This window comes from Amphiprion ocellaris, chromosome 8, assembly GCF_022539595.1.
Source record: "Amphiprion ocellaris isolate individual 3 ecotype Okinawa chromosome 8, ASM2253959v1, whole genome shotgun sequence".
NCBI classification, from domain to species: domain Eukaryota; kingdom Metazoa; phylum Chordata; class Actinopteri; family Pomacentridae; genus Amphiprion; species Amphiprion ocellaris.
The window spans coordinates 20,869,973-20,889,325 of record NC_072773.1 but is presented as its reverse complement, the minus strand read 5'-3'; the positions used below and the strand labels follow the sequence as shown (position 1 = coordinate 20,889,325).

The window sequence follows — 19,353 nt, the reverse complement described above, 5'->3', positions numbered from 1 at the left end:
TTAGATTAAATGACACAAACTGATGAAAAACAGACCTGGGGAGGGAAGACTTTCTGTAGCTCTGGACAAAATGAAATGTGAATTATGTTCTCATTGTTCTTATAAACTGTCTCTTTCCCTCTTCAACCAAATAGTTCAGTTGCTTATAGTTATAACCATATCTTAATGTGGCAGTGGGAATTGTGAAAGCATTACATGTACAGACTCAACACTGAACATAATCCAGGGTTTTGCAGAACTTTCCGGGAGGGACGTTCTGGCAGTTTGAAAGTCTGTTATGTGCACTAATGGGTATTTAAGAGTTTAGTTAACTGGGTCCACAATTTTGCTCTTGAACCCCCCAATTAACTGTACAAACACTAAATACACAGTCAGGACTAAAACATAAGAATATTTTTGACCAATCGAAAGCAAACAAGAAAAAAAGAAAGAAAGAAAGACTGATTTTTCCCAAAAAAAACTATTAAATTGTACTTTTAAAACTTCATTCATTTGTTCTGTGTTAATCTAAAGTAAAGGGGAAGCTGTCAGTTCTCTTTCCACCTTCATTTGTGCTTAAAATAAGAAAAGTCTTCCAGCTCATCATAAACTTAACGACCGCAAACCAATCATTTGTTTGTTCTGTTTATTGCATTAAATTAAACATTTTTCTTCACATCTACGTACGTCACTGTCCAAATAATGCAGAACATAAATGGGAAAGATAAAGGAAGTATGGCAATATCTTTTGCCTTCCCTTATCATTCTCTTTCTTAGAAAAAAAAAAAAGAACACAATTCGGTTGAAATGCAAAAGGTTTTTCTCTGGTAGAAGCAAGGGGCAGATCGCAACACAGATGGAAAGTTTGTCCAATCAGTGCGGAGTCTTCAGCCCATTATCGTCCTGACATGCGAAAGGTTATTCTCACTTCCTCGGCACAGCCGGACAGATATGAAACTTGAACATGTTCTTTATGTGGGCTTCTGTCACTTTTGCTGGTGTCACACTTAATTGTCCAATAAAATAGAGGATATGTGAATAACTTCCAAAGATGCTGATTCCATCAAGTTAACACGAGGAGAAAAACACAAAAGCAGAGGAATGTTCAAATAGGAATAAGCTTGTCCAGCCCAATTTAAATGTTGTAATTACACCAGACGACAAAAAAGGGGTTATTAAGACTTTCTATTTCTCACACACGCCATCGGATTCTTCCTGTTTGTGCATAACCTGACAAGTGAAGAGCCTGATCATGAACTCACCTGAGGGATGCCGAGGAAAATCCTGTACTGAGTCACTGAGCTGCCATGCCCATCCAGTGCGCTATAAAGCACAGGGACCCATCCTCCACATCATCCAACACTCACTGAGAGGACAGCAGGACTCACAGGACGCAGCTCCACCGAGACCCACCATGAATTTCAGTTTCACGACTTTTGCCGCTCTTTTCGGTCTTTTCACGGCTGCACTTTGCGCTCCGGTCGAGCCCCAGGATGGATGTGAGGACGTGCGGAGCAGCTCTCTGGCGCTCAATTACGTTGCCAGGACTGTATCAGTAAAGGTAAGGAATGCAAAATAATGCAAGAAAATCTTATCAAATCAACTCTGTTTTAACTGTTTTACCATTAACAGGTATTGCTGTTATTTTACATCATGCATGTCTTTTTCTCAATGATCCGTAGGCACGAAATGTGTCGACAGGTGTAGGAAACTTTAACACCTCCCTGTCTTGGATGGACGCCAGTGATATGTGCGACCCTGGGACCCTCAAGCAGAAATCCACGGTAAGACCAAGAAATGTCACAATAAAAGATCAAGTTAATTGATCCCTGACTGGGGACGTTCACCTACAGCAGTTATACTGTAAAAATGTTTGTACTTTTTACGCTGAGGAACTGTCAAACCATGACGGTAAAAATATGTAAACTCTAAAACAGTTTGATGCAGTTTATATAGCACTGAATCACTGCAAATAGGTTAATCAAGAGAAAAGTGTGTTTTTTAGATTTTTTTCTCTTGAAAAAATACATTTCCCAACTCCTGCTCAGTTTTTAATGGAAAAATAACAATAGTGTAATTTTTTTGCATTTAATTCTCGAAAAGAATACAGTTTTTCCCAGTTAAATGTACATATTGTTGTACTTGTAATGGAAACATGCTGTAATATTTACAAGTAACATGGCAATTTCTGCATTTTCACATATAAAGAATACAGTCTGTCACCGGTCAAATTGATGTACTTTTTTGTTAATAACAGACATGTGCTTCAATTTTTATGACAACTTTAACCGCAGTTTTTACTAAAAATACATATATTTAATGTTAAATACACTAACTGTTGTGCCGATAATGGAAAAATGCTGTAATATTTATAAGTTACACAAACTTTATATTATATAGTATTTTCATGTAAATTTAAAATTTTTTAAAGGTGAAAACTTTTTTCCCAGTAAAATATAGAATGAAGCACGTTTTTTAAAGCCTAAAATCAACAATATCAATTCTACTGATATCTGTTCTTTACCATAAATGTGGAAAATGTTTTACTGTAATTTTACGGTAGCATTCTGGCAATCACAGCTGCCAGAACTTTACCAGAAAAACATTTTTTTTACAGTGTAGATAAAAATAAAGCACATGATGAACACCAAAGATAAAACAATATAATAAAGACTGTAGCTTTTATATGTACAAATATGGCAGGATGGATAATTATAGCCATGATAATAAGTAAGACATGATGTGTAAAATTGCACTTACAAAGTTTTGAAGAGCAAGTGTTGTATTATGTTATGTTGAAATATGCGACTGCTTAAGAAGCAAATGGCCTGTCAGTCATGTCGTTATATGTCTATCATATCAGTGGCAGAAGTTAATGTAACATAAAAAAATACAACTTTATCATGATGTGATTTTTCCTCAGCCATGCACTGGGAAGATTTTCAGCCTCCTAAGGAGCTACATCGCTTTAGTGGAGCAGGTTTCTGGATTCCAATGCTGCAAGTTTGGAGAAGAAGTGAAGCCAGCGCTCGACAAGCTGCACGACGACATGAGTAAATGTATGAAATCAGTTGGAGACCAGAAGGACGAGAAGGTAAGTTTAGCTGACTGAGAGAAATGTTGCAATTGTCCAGCAATTTACTGAGATTTCAATCCCAGTGCACAAAGCATTTAAAGATTTGTTCTGCTTCTGCAGGAGCCTGTAAAAATGGTGCCTGTTGAGTACTGGATGGAGGCTCCTCTGTGCCAGTACACCATGGACAGACTCTTCTCCTTCTCCATCTTCACTGCTCGTGTCTTTGCTGTTGGGGATCCGACTCATCACACTGAAGGCTCAGCTCAGAAATGCATGTAGAGCTTCACTGATTGTACGAGCATCCTTGGTTTGATCACATTGATCAAAGTATGTAGCTGATAATGTCTCTACAGTAATGCTGACACGCTTTATAGTGCCATGGAATATTTTGTAATAGTGCATTTCCAAAGGAATCATTATCAAATATATTTATTTAAACAATATTTATTGTATTTATTTGTTGATATTTAAAGAAATCAGTTTTTGTATTTATCTCTTTTTTCATGCTGAACAAATTAATTGGTGGTAATAAATAAGCTTCCTCAAATCATCATGTGTGTTGTGGTTCATAAATAATGTCATAGTATTTTTTTAGGGAGGTTGTTTTTCCATAGGAAAGCCATTAAGGAAAGTTTTGAAGTTACCTGTACAGAGGACGTCCTCTTTTTTTTTCTTTGTGAACTTAAGAAGGAAGCTGTGCTTTCCTAAAATATTCCTGCTGCTCTTCTGCAACCTCCAACTTCCTGCTTGCTTCCTGCCAGTCAGTGTGTCTGTTACAGCTGATTCACTCACTTGAGTTTCATCATACTACAATGACGCAGTGCTACACCAGCAGTAATTCACTGCAAAAACGGAAGGTGTCACGTTTAAAGGGGAAGAGGAAGAAGCAGTGAACAGTGTCAAGGTACCAGATTACACAACAAGGAAGTTTCCTGTCTGAGTGACTTAAAATCCAGATTGTTGTCTTGTCCTGCCCGCAGCAGTCAAGTCTCTGAAGACAGAAACTCCAGAGTTTGCAGTTCTGCTGCTGGAGACTCTGCCTTCCCTCTCCTGAGAAAGAAATTGTTTACTTAACTCCTACAATCAGATTTATGATCAGACCAGACAAAGCAGTTCACAAGAAAGGTGAGAACAGTGTGGGAAGTACAGCGTCTGTAAAAAGTATTCACCCCACTTTGACCCCTAATGGTATTATTAACTGTTATCAGACTTTCTACAAAGCAAAACATCAGTAGATTATCGGAGAGAAATAATCAACAGTTTAATCCTTCATGAAAATAATAATTAGAAAATAGTTAACTAACCAACAGTAAAATCCTGTTTCTACTTTCATGCATGAGTATTAATAATCTAAAACATACAGTGTGTATAGTAATATGTAGAATAGGTTACATGAGGACATACACACTGTGTACTTTTAAGTTTCAGTACATTTCTGCAGTTCTACAATTTCATTTAGCAGACAATAATTTTATCCAAAGCGACATACATCTGAGAGTAGAGTGCCATAAAACAAGCTCAAGTGTGATAATAGGACCGTGGTGCCTGCAGGCAGTGCAGACATAATAGGCTGTTTTTCTTTCTTTTTTTTTTTTGCTTTCTGTCAGGTACAAAGGTGTTCCGTGAAGAGCTGGGTTTTCAGTCTTTTCTTAAAGACCGAGAAGGACTCTCAGATTGAACAGAGTTTGGTAACTCGTTCCACCACTGGGGAGCCACAGAGGTAATTTCATTTTTTGTGAAAATATGTACATACTTTTACTTCTGTAACATTTTAGTGTTTGATATCTTTATTGAAATTTTAACAATATATAAAAGATAAAAATAAAAAACAAATAAAAAAAACCCACCCACATAAAACAAACTGATCAATCCCTACTGCCACTTACAGAAAAAAAACACTTTAAAACACAAAACATTCAGACCATCAGCAAACAAATCAACCACACTACTGAGCCTAGTCATTCTTGTACCGTTGTTGATGGTTGGCTGAAAAAAGTCAAAAATGGCCTCCACATCTGGTAAAACTTTTTCTCAGAGCCCCTCATCACAAATCGTACTTTTTCCAACTTGAGATGAAACAATACATCTTTAATCCAGTGTGATACTGTGGGTGGGGCAACATCCTTCCATCTGAGGAGAATTAGACGCCGCGCTCGACCCCCGGCAGGAAGTCCTAACTCCACACCAGCAATCCCAAAAAGAAACAAAAGCGGATCAGGTTTAAACGGACTCCTAATGTACAAGAAAGTGCTTGACGTATACCTTCCCAATATTGTTGTATTTTAGGACAGGACCAAAATGTGTATTAAAGTGGCGACTGCTGATTTGCATCTATCACGTCGGGTCAATGTGGGGATAAATCCTAGCCAGTTTAGACTTATGGAGATGTGTTCGATGAACCACTTTGAATTGAATAAGAGAGTATCTTGCACACATTGAAGATGAATGAATTTTTCTAAGAATATCAGTCCATTCTACTTCACTAATACTCATCTGGAGATGCTGCTCCCATGTCCCATTAATAGTAGACATAGAGAAGACATCCACTTGAGAAATCAAGCGCAGCATTGAAGAAATAGCTTTCTTTTTTGTTGGGTTAAAAGACATCAGATCATCAATTACATTACTGGGAGGTTTGTCTGGGAACCCCGGGATGGAACCTGAAACAAAGTGTCTCACCTGTAAGTATCGAAAAAAATTGAAGGTGTTTGACCGACAACTGTTCAAAGGAAGCAAATTTATTATCTGTATAAAGGTCATTGAAGTTTTTCAGCCCCTGTCTGAACCCCGTACAAAACGTGGTATCCTGCAACGAAGGAGGAAAAAAAAAATATTATATATAATTATTATACATTATTGGACTAAATAGACTCATATTTTGGAGGCCAAAATGTTCCCGAAATTGTGAGTATATTTTAATTGAATTATGTCATTACTTCAGTAACATTTTAAATGTAGGACTTGCGCTACTACTTTTTCCTACTACAGTGCAGTATTAGTACGTTTAACTATAATAAGGCTCTGAATACTTCTTCCACCTCTGACAGAAAGTTAATTAAAATATTAGGTTCTGGTTCAGCCTGCATTACAGTATTTATACTAGATTATAACATATTTGCAAATAAGATTGTTGAATGCATTTTGATCCACTTCACATCTGACATTTTGTGGCATTTAAACGACATTAATAGTGATTTCTGCATTACTTCTTTCACCACTGGTTAAGATAAGAATAGGATCAAATCCGATGCACATGCAAAATATAATAAAAGCACAGATAAAAATGATGAAATAAAACATAGGAAACAAACTGAAGTGAGGTCTGAAACTTGATTCAGATCTTTGTTTAATTTAGTGTCAGAGCTGTGGGTAAGCTGTATAAGAAGGCTTTCTTATGGTGTGAACATGAAAAGCAACATAGTACACAGTATAAATGTGGAATGATGATGCAATAAGGAAATTACAGTAAGCCACTTGTGACATTTTATGAAATCATTTATAGTGCTGTAAGAAATATGTTAAAATTAATCTGGGATCTAGGATGAAAGATCCAAATTCGGGGCCATGGTTCTCTGGTGGATTGCTTCCTCTGAGTTGGGGGTGAGCTGTTGCCCCAAGTGAAAAAGTTTAAGTAATTTAGGATCTTGTTCACAATTGAAGGGAAAATGCAGATTGAGATGAACAGATGGATTGGTGGAATGTCTGCAGGAATGCAGCTGTTGTACTCGACCGTCTTGGTGAAGAGTAAGATAAGCAAAAAGGCAAAGCTCTCGATTTACCAGTTGATCTACGTTCCAACCCTCACCTGTGGTCATAAATTCTGGGTAGTGACTGAAAGCATGAGGTTCCAGGTACAAGCAAAATAAGCTTCCTCCATAGGGTGTCCTTAGAGACTGGGTGAGGAGCTCCGACATGATGGACCTCAAAGCAGACTTGCTCCTCCACTGGGTGGAGGGGATCCAGCTGAGGTGGTTCGGGTGTCTGATGAGGATGCTTCCTGGGAATTTTCCTTTGGAGATTCCAGGCATGTCTAGTTTAAAGAGGAGACCCCAGAGTAGACCCAGAAGATCCTCCAGGAGGAAGTGTTGTTAGGGAGAGAGATGTCTGGAATAATCTGCCTAGCTTGACGGATGGATGGATGGATGGATGGATGGATGGATGGATGGATGGATGGAAATGTTGACTTTGACAGTTCATTCGAGACAGTGAAAACTACAGATATCAAAACAGTCGTAACTCAAGAAGCATTTGCACTTTTGTTCAAGAGCTTTTTACAGCGTTACACTTCCTCATCAGCAGACTTTGCTCAGTTAGAGTAGATTTTCAGACTTTCCCTGAATCTCAGTCAACGTATCATTCAAGGTGACTTAATGGTCGTTCATTCTTCAACTTGGAAATAGCAGCTCATTGCCTATATAAGAATAAAAAATAAAAAAAATAAATTGACTTTTTATACTTATATTTTTATAAATCAAATCATTTTTTAAAATAATCATAAACATTTGATTGATCAAGCCCAAGTTCCTCAGAATGTGCTGTGCATGTAATCCACTGGCCATGATTAGTGCGCATTACTTTACTTCCCTATTTAATTTCTGGCCACAACACTCATGCTACAGGGAAGCAATTTTATCAGGGTGCCAGTAATAATCTGCATGTATCTTTTTGTTCCCTGTGTATTAATTCACCTTCTCAAAGATGCTGCACCAGGCTGTGCTTGACCTACTATAGCCTAAAACGCATGACATTCAAAATTTAATTTCCATGCTTGCGTTTCAGACTCCCAGCTGAATTTTTAAAAACATTTTTCACAGGACAAACCTCTATAGTTTCAGTTTGGTATGAGTTTCCCATAAGGTGAATTGTGAATAAAATTATTTCAGAGTGTTATATTGCTATTATTATGGTATTGTGTGTTATAATATTGGCTAATTTTTACACGTGTTAATTTATAAACACTTCTTTAATGCTGTAGCTGTTAGATGAAGCTCATTTTAAATTCTTGATACAGTTACAGGTTACAGGTGCTGTATCCACCATATTTTTTAAACTGATTACACTTTATATAACAAATCTGAATCTGCAAAGTAAGGAGTATGTGTGGGCGAGGAGATGTTCATCACACCTCATACAGAGGTAAAGAAGAAACAAACAAAGCAAAGACATTGTTTGAGGAAGATACAGTGATGGAAAAAAGTTTTCAGATACCCCATATATTTGTGAAATATTGCATTAATAATCACTCTTAGGTCTTCAAGTGCAATTTCTTTTAGTGCAATCACAGCCAAAATACAAAACAAATCCTTAAAAAAACATTAAAAACTAAATATTGAATGTTTCCATAAAAATACATAAGAAATTTTGAGTATTAGGTCATTTTGGTACCAGTGGTCCACTAATGAAGGTCATGCTTTTTATTAAAAGACACAATTTTTGCTGCCGTGCTTCGTGTCTATATAAAGCCAGCATATTTGAAAGTTCTTCAGACAAAAATGGCTAAAACAAGGAACCCAAAGTAGGAAGCACATCTGAAGATACAGATTCAGCCAGGAAGGGTCCAGCAAAAGACTGAGCCCCATTGAAAATCCGTGGTGGATTATCAAAAGGTCTGTTTCAAAGCGAAAACCAGAGAATTTAGAAGAATTAAAAGCAGGAATTCAAGAAGAATGGGACAAAGATTACCTTTCAACAGTGTGAACGGTTCATGGGGAACATGCCAGGCAGCATTAGAGCTCTACTGCTGCTAATGGCAGGACTACTAAATATTAATTTAATGATGTGATGGTTTATTTATTGTTTGTTCAGTTTTGAACACATTCTCTGTTATTTGTTGACTTTGATACCAACAATGTTGAGAACTGACACACTGAAACTGTCAAGAATTTAGTTTTGGCAGTGTTTTTTGTAAACAATAAACAAAAAAAATATCATTTGTATTTGTGTTTGTCTAATGCCACGTAAAATTTTAAGGGCGTCCGAAAACTGTGCAGTGCTTTTAATGCCAAAAAAAGTGTGCTTTTAATGCACACATTTCAGGACAAAAAATAGAGGTACATGAAAATGACAGGCAATTCACCTCTCATCATGCATTGTTAAGACTAAATAATTATCAAGTCTAGGCTCAGAGCTGAAGAGTTAAAATATTTAACCCACAAATGTATTTAAGCCTAATGACCATAAAACAATAAAACAGCATTTGTCTCTGGGCTCTGGCTGCTCAAACAGAAGGTCCAGCTAGTTTGAGATGGGTTCACGTCTCTCGCTCCACTTGGAATTTACCTGTCAAACACTTGACCAACCAGAAACCACCAGCACCTTACAGACATAATGACCATGCCCAAACCTCAAATAAAGAAAATGCAATGACACATGATCAAGGAGAGAAAATACCTTGACTATTTGGAGAGCAAGTTGGCACACATCGCACAGAAAGAATCTCCAACTAACCACTTGCAGTGCCGCCTAGATTAGCTGAAAGAGGAGCAAGGTGACCAGCGACAGGTTATCAGGGAACAAATCCATGAGTTTGAGGCCAAGAACAGCATGTTACAAATGAGAAAGAAGATGGTAGGCCACCTATAGTCTGAGCTCAACTAAGCAGCTGCTGAAAGAGGAGCTCCTGACTGAACAAACTCAGATCCTCCAAGGATGAATTAAGCAGGACCACTGAGTTAGCCAGAGGAGAGAATAAGACTGCCTATCTGCCATGACTTTAACAGTGGAGAAGGTGAGATAAATCTCCATGACGACCTGAATCCAGACACCAGCATTAACATGCCTGTGCAGAGGTCACCAGTTGTAACCTCCATTTGAAAAAAATTCGAATTATATGGAAATTTTAATCAACTAAAGAGATCTCAAATATTGCTTGTCGTAGCCTTTACTTAAGCAGAGTTCAGAAAGGAAACATTCAAGTAAAGAACAAGTAACTCACACCTGCAAATGGGCAACTTCCACGATGGACCCCCCAGTGAATTAATTTGTAGGAAAATGTAGAAGGAAACTAGATTTCCAGAAAAATATGCCTATTTGTGCACTACATTAACATTTAGAGTTATTTCTGTAATGCAGTTTTATTCCCGCCTCAAAAAACAAAACTTTGGCCAAAACAGGTCAAGTTTAACAATAAGATACATGAATCACAAAGTCACTCAAAAGACAGTTCTGTTAAGAAAAGTGGAGACTCAATGTCCAGACAGGCTGGAGTTTGAACAAGCTGCACAAACACAATAATTCACCATGATGAAACATTGTGAAATGCAAAGTAATTAGCAAAAAATGACCAGCTTTCCTACTCACAGTTGGTCAGACAATTGGCTGTGAGAAAGACGACTCCGTTACGTTGCATAATATGAGCCCAAATAAAAAACAAGGTCTACAGAGCATCACTCTAAACATCTTTTTATATTAATTTTTGCCATTATGTCACCTAAAATCGTGCAGTAGCTTTGCAAACAATAATTTGCAATAGAAATCATGAATATCTATTTAGTGAAAAATTCAAACTGTAAGTTGTTCTTTAAAGCACATGTCTGCTAATATTCTACTTATTTTTTATTTTATTCATTTATTTGATCAGGGACCATGCAATTATCATAGAACTGATGCATTACATATAGAGTGTGTAGCATTGAGCTAATTTGCAACTCCCGTCCCTGGTTGGGCTTTTAAGTAAAAGTAGTCAAAGGATCAACAACACAAATAAAAAAAGCACAGACAACATTAAAAACCTATAACCCCCACCCACCCACACACACACACACACACACACACACACACACACACACACACACACACACACACACACACACACACACACACAATAACACAATCCACAGTCAGTTGGACCTTTTAGATGTCATTGGTGGGTACATTCTTGTTTTTCTTTCAGCCAATACTTAACTTTTGCTGTAAAAGTTTTTAAATCTGCTGTCCTATTAATTTCGTTTGGTAATGCGTTCCAGATGTGACAGCCTTTGATTGAAAAGGCTGTCTGTCCAAATGTAGTTCTGCGGTAAGCTGAACTACATTTTTTTACCAGAAGCACAGTGCGTTGTTTCTCTGACTTCCCTGTGGCATGCAGCCAAACAGAAATCTGCTGTTTTTGAAAAGGTTTAGAAATTTTGAAAACAAGTTTTGTTTTGTTTTTTTTTGCGAACTGAAACAGGAGTATTACGCAGATTTGGCCCTTTAATGAGTTACTACATCATTAGGATGGTGTGTGGGATGGACTCGAAACAAATGGGAAAGCCAATGTTTACTGTAACGAAGGAACTTGTTGACATGGGAAACTGTGTGGCTCATTAATAAGTTTGTAAAACAATAGAGTTCTATGGCACCGAGAATTCACATTACCTTTACAGCATGTGGCTATAAAGGTAATATTTGTTAGTGGGATATACAAATACAAAAACTACAGGTCATCACATGATTTTTTTAAAAGTACTTTCCACCAAAGGTTTCAAACCACAAATATTTGAGCTGTTTTTCATGGTTCTTGTGGTGCACTTTTACAATATTAAATAGTGTCAAGCACGAACATTTAAAATATCATTTTACTGCATCTTTAAACAGTGATAGAAGTACTCCAATCTTTTAGCAGTTCCACATTATGGAAGTCATCTACTTTTAACAAAATAGTATGCATAGAAGATCATTTTCTCAGGAAGAAGTGGAAAAGTATTATTATCACAAAAATCACTATCCCATTTCAGCATAGTATGTAGTCGGTGCAAATTGCTTAGATTTTGCAGCTAGTACAGGTGGAGTTCACACTAATTACCTGCTGCTAGGTGGCCTGTGAAAACTCCCCGTTTAAGTCTCATGTTAACTTATAAAAATATATCATAATTTATTTGCTAATTATATTTAGGATTATTAATCTGAACCTGCAAGGAGCCAAGTAGGCCTGACTTAAAGTATTGTGTAAATTTAATGGAGTACCTGAGCAATGCATGCACTTATTTTCGATCATTGTTTCTATAATAATATAATAACTTCTTTTTTACATTGCAGGTGTAATTATTATTCACCTTTGTCCTTGCAGATGCCATTAAAACAGGCTAAAAGCTGAACTGAAAATCGGTGAATGCTCAGTGCACATGGACCCCGTTTTTTTTTTCTTTTTTTTGCTGACATTGAGGTAGTTATACGGGAATTGACAGTGATAATAAACTGCTGCTTACGTTCACTGGGAATTTCTTGGTTAACAGCGTGTCTTTGCTGAAACCAGAGCAGTTTTCCCCACTCACCTCCTGCTCACCTGCCGCCAGTCAGGACCCGGAGCGGTTGGAGTTTTGACAGAGGAACCAGCTTCTAGCTAGCGAAGGCGGGGTTAAAGAAAAAACAAGGAATTTCCTGGTGAGCTACGACAACACAGGAAGGTAAAGTTTGCTCCAGTGAAATGTGAAGTTTTAGGCTTCCAGTTGCCGCATGGGGCAGATTAACTCCTCTCATTTTGACAGAAGCCGCCGAGCCTCTCGGCATTAACGTTCCGTCTGCAGCTGTTAGCTTTAATTAACGCAACACTGAAGCAGCGTTAGCTTGTCAACCTGGAGATAGCAGCAGTTAGCTAGCAGGCGAATGTTATGCGACTTATCGTTTATTATCAGGCTAAAGTTTAAAGCCTGAGCCCCATGTGAACATTCACTGTGATGTTCTCCGAGAATATTTGATGGTTTTGCTTCTTCACCGCTGTTTTATGTTTTGCTAGTGGCTAAAAGTTCAGAAGTGTTAGCTGAGTGATGTTGGAGAGTCCTGTGAGAGGGTGCGCGTGTTTCATCGGCCAGCACAATTCAGGCGGGCGGAGTCATATCCTCCGATTAGATTTAAAATGCAGTTTTAGTCATTTGATTAATTGTTTACAGCATTTATTATCAATAGGTCTATTACAAGTTCCCACAGTGCAAGGACATGTCTTTATAGTGCTTTATTAATATTATAGGTATTGCTAACTAAACTAAATTACAATAACGTGAGAATAAATGCAGTGCTTAATAGAAAAGTGTGATACATTACTGTCAGTAACAATGAGTAAGCCAAAATTAAACTAGAATAGGGAAGTGAGAAGTAATACTGGCAGTGACGCTGTAGTAGTAAAAATAATTGTACACATGCTATTTAAATATTGCAAATTGGAATATTGCATGTTTAAAATGACATACTGCACATTACATTTATTGAGATATTGTTTATTAAATGAATTATTGCACGTGATACTGAAACTGATATTGCACAAACTATTGAGAAAAGGAGTATTGCAAATGACATTACTGTTTGGTGTTCAGTGTCAGCTTTCATACCAGCATTAAGGGTATAATGACAGCTACAAATATTTTCTTTTGCAAATAGTATTGTTGCCTTTTACATTATTTTATTAATGTAGACATGGTTGTTGATTGGTTTTGTGCTGATTGACATATTTATCAGCTGTAGCCCACATAAATATTTAGGAATAATCCTAATCAATTAGCAAGCAAGTTCATTTTTATAGCACCTTATCATACACAGAGGTTAGTCCAAGAGCTTTGCAGGCAAACATTTAAAAGAAAAATGAAAAATGTAAACATGTGAAAGATAAAATACAACAGGAATAAATTCAACTGATAAAATTAAATCAATAACAATACAGACAAGTTGAATAAAGCACACATTGATTTCATGGAATAATTATGACTGATTGACTAAAACGGCAGCAAATCACAAAAGATACAGAAGAACTGATTACTTACAAGCACTGGGGGGGAAATAGTGGTCTTTGCTCACTTCTAAAAATGGCTACAGTTGGGGCAAATCTCAGTTTTAAGGGAAGTTGGTCCTAGCAGTGACCAGCATAATGACTAAACACTATTTTACAGTGTCTTCTCTGAACTCTGGGGATCCACTAACTGACCAGTCCCTTCAGATCTGAGACCATCCAGGCTTGTACTCAGAAAACATATTTCCAATGTAGTTTTTGCTCACACCATTCAGAGAATTGTACACAATAAGTAGGGCCTTGATTTCAGTTTTAAACAAAGATGAAAATAATTTATTAATGTTTTTATCAGTAGTTAAAACTAGTTTAGGCCCTCGCTAGTCACAAGAAATGTAGTCTGAAGAATAATCAGTGATACAGAAAGCCCCACCCTGCAAGCTGACAGGATTGGTTCTCTAGGTTTGTTACATATGAAACCACAGAAGTCTGAATCTGTGTTTTTGAAAGTTTAAGCACTTTAAGGTAGTAATGCTAAACTGTGGTGTTGGCTGCTTGTTTCACTCACGATGTCTTCTAGCTTATTAAAAACACCATATGGACATGTGAAAAACTGGATATTTTACAGGAGGTGTCTTTAGTACTAACAATAATAATGTATTCTTATAGCACTTGAGCACAACATGCTTTCTATTTTAAAAATCCAAATTAGAGTCTCATGTAACACATACAAAGTCTGGGAACATGAGAGTATTGAGACCATACATACACAAATAGAAGTGCAATTGCACAACAAAAGAAGTTACACCACTCATTTAGATAAGTAAAATCCAGATAAAACAGCTAAGCTCACATAAAGCACGTCAGTGATTTGAAAATCTTTAATGTAAGTAATTATTGTCAAAGTAACTGACAATTCTTTAGTTCTAGCACATGAACTAAATAAGTAAATAAAGGTTTCCCTTCTTCCAGTTTCTCCATGTGATGATTTGCTGCTTTTCTCTGTCTAATGTGATAGTAAATCAAATCTGTCTGCATTTTGGGCTGAAAATACTGTGATATTTAGTAACATTTACTGAAACTATGATTGCCATGTTTACTATTTTCTGATATTTTATAGAACCAGGCATCATCATGAGAACAATTGATTGATCAACTTGAGGATTTGTTGCTTTTATCTGTTGAACATGCTCAGGTTTTTGACTCTTGCATTGAGACAGGATGTAATGTGGTGGTCTGGATTTTTGAAGGTTTTCTAAATATTTGAAGAAAATATAAAAAGAAAATAATCAGATTAATGTAATGTGATGATTTTCTTTTGTTAGGAATTTATAAAACCACTGACTTAGAAGGAACATTTATGATTTTCTTTGATGCACAGAAAGGATCATGATGTTCATAAAGTGCATAGAAGGTGAAACAAAAGTATAATTTGAATGTTGTAGTTACTGTAAATACTGTAATCAAGGAAATGCAGATTTGTAGTAGCCTAATTTCAGCAGAAGAACAGCATGACTACTATAACAGATTTCACTATATGTGTAAGTTTCACCAGCTCCAACATTAACAGGTTTTCGCTTCTCAGATTTAAGATTTAGCCTGGATGCTAACATCTTGTTAAAAGCTGGAAATCCAAAGCCGTGTTCAAATTAAAGGTTCTTAAACCTACAGATTTTGTCTCCCTCCTCTTTCAGGATGAATGTGGGCGTAGCTCACAGCGAGGTGAACCCCAACACCCGGGTGATGAACAGCAGAGGGATATGGCTCACCTACCTGCTGCTGACCGTCGTGTTGCACATCGTCCTGCTCAGCATTCCTTTCTTCACGGTGCCGCTCGTATGGACCCTCACCAATGTCATCCACAACCTGGTCAGTTACAAAGATAAGAAAAACAAGATCAACTGCACTTGAATAGGCATTAAACCACCAAGGGGAGGGCAGTGTATTTTCAAGATTCTCACAGTGGAGCAGTCAGTCGTCAGGTTGTTGTATGAATCCGTTTTTACTTTCAACAGAATTGAATTGTGCATCAGTTTTAAAGTATTTATCGCATTATTGAGCTATGTGCCAATGCTGAATTGTTTTTCAGTGCACACAGAATGACAGCTAGCAAACTGTGAGGACAAATTGACTGAATTTAGACTGGAATTGCTGATGTTAGCTGTAATCCACTTTAAATCCATCAATCATTCCTTCTTTTGATTTTTAAAAAAAATGTATAGTAATGGCTCTTGGATGTTCGTTTATCATGACAAGTGCTGATAGATATTAACGTTGCATGCACAGTGAATGCAGATTTAATCCAACTTGCCTTTTTCTGTTTAATTTTATCGAACATTTAAAGAAAAATCTCAATTTATCTGTATTGTAATTTTATTCTTAAACTAGTGAATAAGAAACCTAAGTTAAAGTTCTTCTTTAATTTACATTTCATGTGCAGATCAGCATGCAGCTCTGCTTTCTTACCACACCTGTATTAGTTTAGTAAAAAAAAAAAGAATAAAAATGAGCTTAACCGCTACAGCATTGCAGATGCTAAATCAGAAACTTTGGTGAAACATCACTCTTGCTTTTGGTTGCAGCAGAACATTGTTTTAACATTTCAGTGTTACACCTGAACTTGTGTGTTGGACTACGTCTGGTTTGGACCCTTGCTGTCTTTGTGGCTAATAGTGGTTGAGCGTCTCTGCTGTGTGGTGTTTCCTCTGCAGGTGATGTACTTGTTTCTACACACAGTGAAGGGCACTCCCTTTGAAACACCAGACCAAGGCAAAGCTCGTCTGCTGACACACTGGGAACAGATGGACTACGGTGTCCAGTTCACATCTTCACGCAAATTCCTCACCATCTCACCAATTGTACTGTAAGTATTTAAGTGTTTGCAGTCCTGGGCAGTTTGCACTTTCACTTTGATGATGATGGTTAAATAGGAGTTTGCCACAATAGGTTTGGTTTTGATGTTCAGACTGTTGGGAATCTTCTAGCTTTTTATTTTTTAGACCATCTGGTAGCAGTTTTAAGTGAATCGACCACAAGCCTTTTCATTTCATTGCATGACACAATATATACAGAAATTTACAGCTAGAAAGGATTATATAAATACAGTAGTGCAAAAATGATAATTGCTATAAACACAAAGTTTATAGCAATTATTATAAGGAAAGTTTTAAGATTTTTTCATTACCCTTTAGGCTGTAATGTAGTATGAACTCCTCTTTGGACTTTGAAGTAAGCTAGTTAGCATTAATATTGTAGTTTGTAGGACATGTAGCTTGGCATGCTACAACTTGCAGCATATGATAAAACCTTAATTAATTCTCTGCATACTGTTATTTTCACTTCCTATGTATTCAGTGTGTCTCAAGTATATTTTTGTGAAAGCTCCTAAACTGATAAATTCTCCCTTTGCAGGTATATTCTTGCTAGTTTCTACACAAAATATGATCCCACACATTTCCTCGTCAACACAAGCTCCCTCCTCAGCGTCCTCCTCCCAAAGCTGCCTCAGTTTCATGGAGTTCGGATATTTGGGATTAACAAATACTGACAGAACTGACTGAGCACTGGATTGTAAACACCAACACTGGACTTGTAGTTCTCTGTTTCTGCTGTTTAAAGGTTGAGGAAAAGAAAACCATTTTAATTTGTCTACAAGCTGCAGGAGGATTGAGTGAAAGTTGCTTTCGTGCTCCTTCTTGCAGCCTGAAAAAGTAAATGCACGGCTGCTGTTTTATCAGAGTAAATTCATTCTCTACTGACATTCCTGATGTAAAAGCCGGACAGTTTGCTCTTTCTGCAAAGACGAGAGCAAAGTCTGAACTGCACTGCTTTGAAATGTGATGTTTATTCATCTTTTATGTCTCAGATGTTTCTGTTACAAACTGCACTGGCTGCAAGTCTGTAAAGTGTCTGGCTGTTGCCATAAATCTGGCAGTGTGGTTCAAGTCCTGAAGGACACTTACAATTTCTTTGATGCTTCTTTCTTGATTTACTGTGAAGGATTTAGATGCAACATGCATTTACACACCTACAATAAACATTTTGCCATGATACACGTAACCCTGTAATGTACTGTTTGATTTAAAAGCTTGTGCACGCATAGTTGTATGTCTTTTGTATACAGTACAGTTGCGTAACTGCAAAATCCTTTAGAACCGAGGTTTCAAGGAATCAGTTGATGGCAGGTTGCAAGTTGTGGGGAAATCCAGACACTTTACATGAGGGGGCTGTTACAGTGTTTGCAATATGCTCATATATCCAAGGGATTACCCCCTTCTGCATGTATTGTAGTGTGTTTGCATTGCAGTGAGGTTTCCCTGTTTTGTGATGGGTGATAGGGGAAGTAGCTCCAAGGAAGTACAGCTGCATGTGAATGTAATTACACCGCTAAGCAGATCCCGGGAAACACATGCAAATAATGGTAGCTGCATCAGCTGATTCAGAAGCATAATGATCTGTTTTACTGCGTTGTTTCCTGCCTTCAAATGCTGCCTGGACAGACGCGTAATGTAAAGAAGCCAGTGGTGGGATGCAGGACAGGTGGGTTTAAATGTCACCATGTCCCCAAGCCATCAGATACAGCTCACTGGAACTAGCAAGTGGGAGAGAAAGGATGAATACAAGGTTTTTTTTCTCCAACATACCCTGTAAACTGCCTGATTAAAGATAACGTTATCAGCCTTTACAGCAAATTACATCATCCAGCGCACTTTTTCCCAGTTCTGCTTCCACTTTCACTTCAGTAGTGACCAGTCAGTTTGAGGAAAGGTACTAGGTATGAGCTGTATATTTAAAAGAGTGACTCATTTTGATCTATTCTGTGTAAGTGTGTACCAGTCATCACTTTTGGTTTAACTTCATATCGATTTACATGAAATGATACACCAGAGAGGACATCAAGAGTTATGTGCAGATATGACAAAAGGTCAGATCTTCTTTCTACTTTGTAGCATGAGCTACTAATTCTTGGAAGTTAAAGTCGTGTTTTAACAGGTTCAAAGTTGTAACAGAGTCCACAAAGGCAGCGAAACCAAGAAAATTCACTTGAGGTATTTGAGGTTTTTTAAAATACTATGCTGTTTCGCTTGGTTCAGTTTGATAACTGAGGAAGAGACTAATTGATAAAAGACATTAAAGCAATTTTGATAACTGAGTGAATCATTTATCCAAAGAAAAATCCCCTGAATTTGTTCTTATCTTCTCCAAAGAAAGGATTATCTGATTTACTATGTGTCATTGTACATTAAATACTTCTGACACTTCTGACACTTTGAAGAATTTACCTTTGACTGGGGGAACTTGCGATGGGCATTTCTCACCATTTTCTGACATTTAAGTGACTGTCACAACAGTTTAATCCCAAAACTTGCAGAGCATGGCACATTCACTGAGAAGCCCATCTCTTACTTAGAGGGCAAAAATGGATGCAGCATTTATTCAGTTGCATCAAATTTGGTAGAGAATTTTTCGAGCTCGCTCAAATACATGGACATTTTTGAGTTTTTCAAATCTTACTGTGGATTGGTGATAAAGTTGAGAAAAATGTAACAGCCCTGGGTTGTTCATTTAGGCAACTGTAGAGCTGTTACTGACTGGAGATTTTTGG

The 19,353-nt window shown here is 37.2% G+C and overlaps 1 protein-coding gene across 1 annotated transcript; it reads left to right on the top strand.

The window, feature by feature from the left end:
* Positions 1-12,295: 12,295 nt before the first annotated feature.
* ormdl2 (ORMDL sphingolipid biosynthesis regulator 2) lies at positions 12,296-17,807 on the top strand. Its single transcript, XM_023291874.3, has 4 exons — positions 12,296-12,438; positions 15,443-15,617; positions 16,460-16,611; positions 17,160-17,807. Exons 2-4 carry the CDS (start codon positions 15,444-15,446, stop codon positions 17,293-17,295), a joined length of 462 nt encoding a protein of 153 aa, XP_023147642.1. The 5' UTR covers positions 12,296-12,438; position 15,443; the 3' UTR covers positions 17,296-17,807.
* Positions 17,808-19,353: the final 1,546 nt, after the last annotated feature.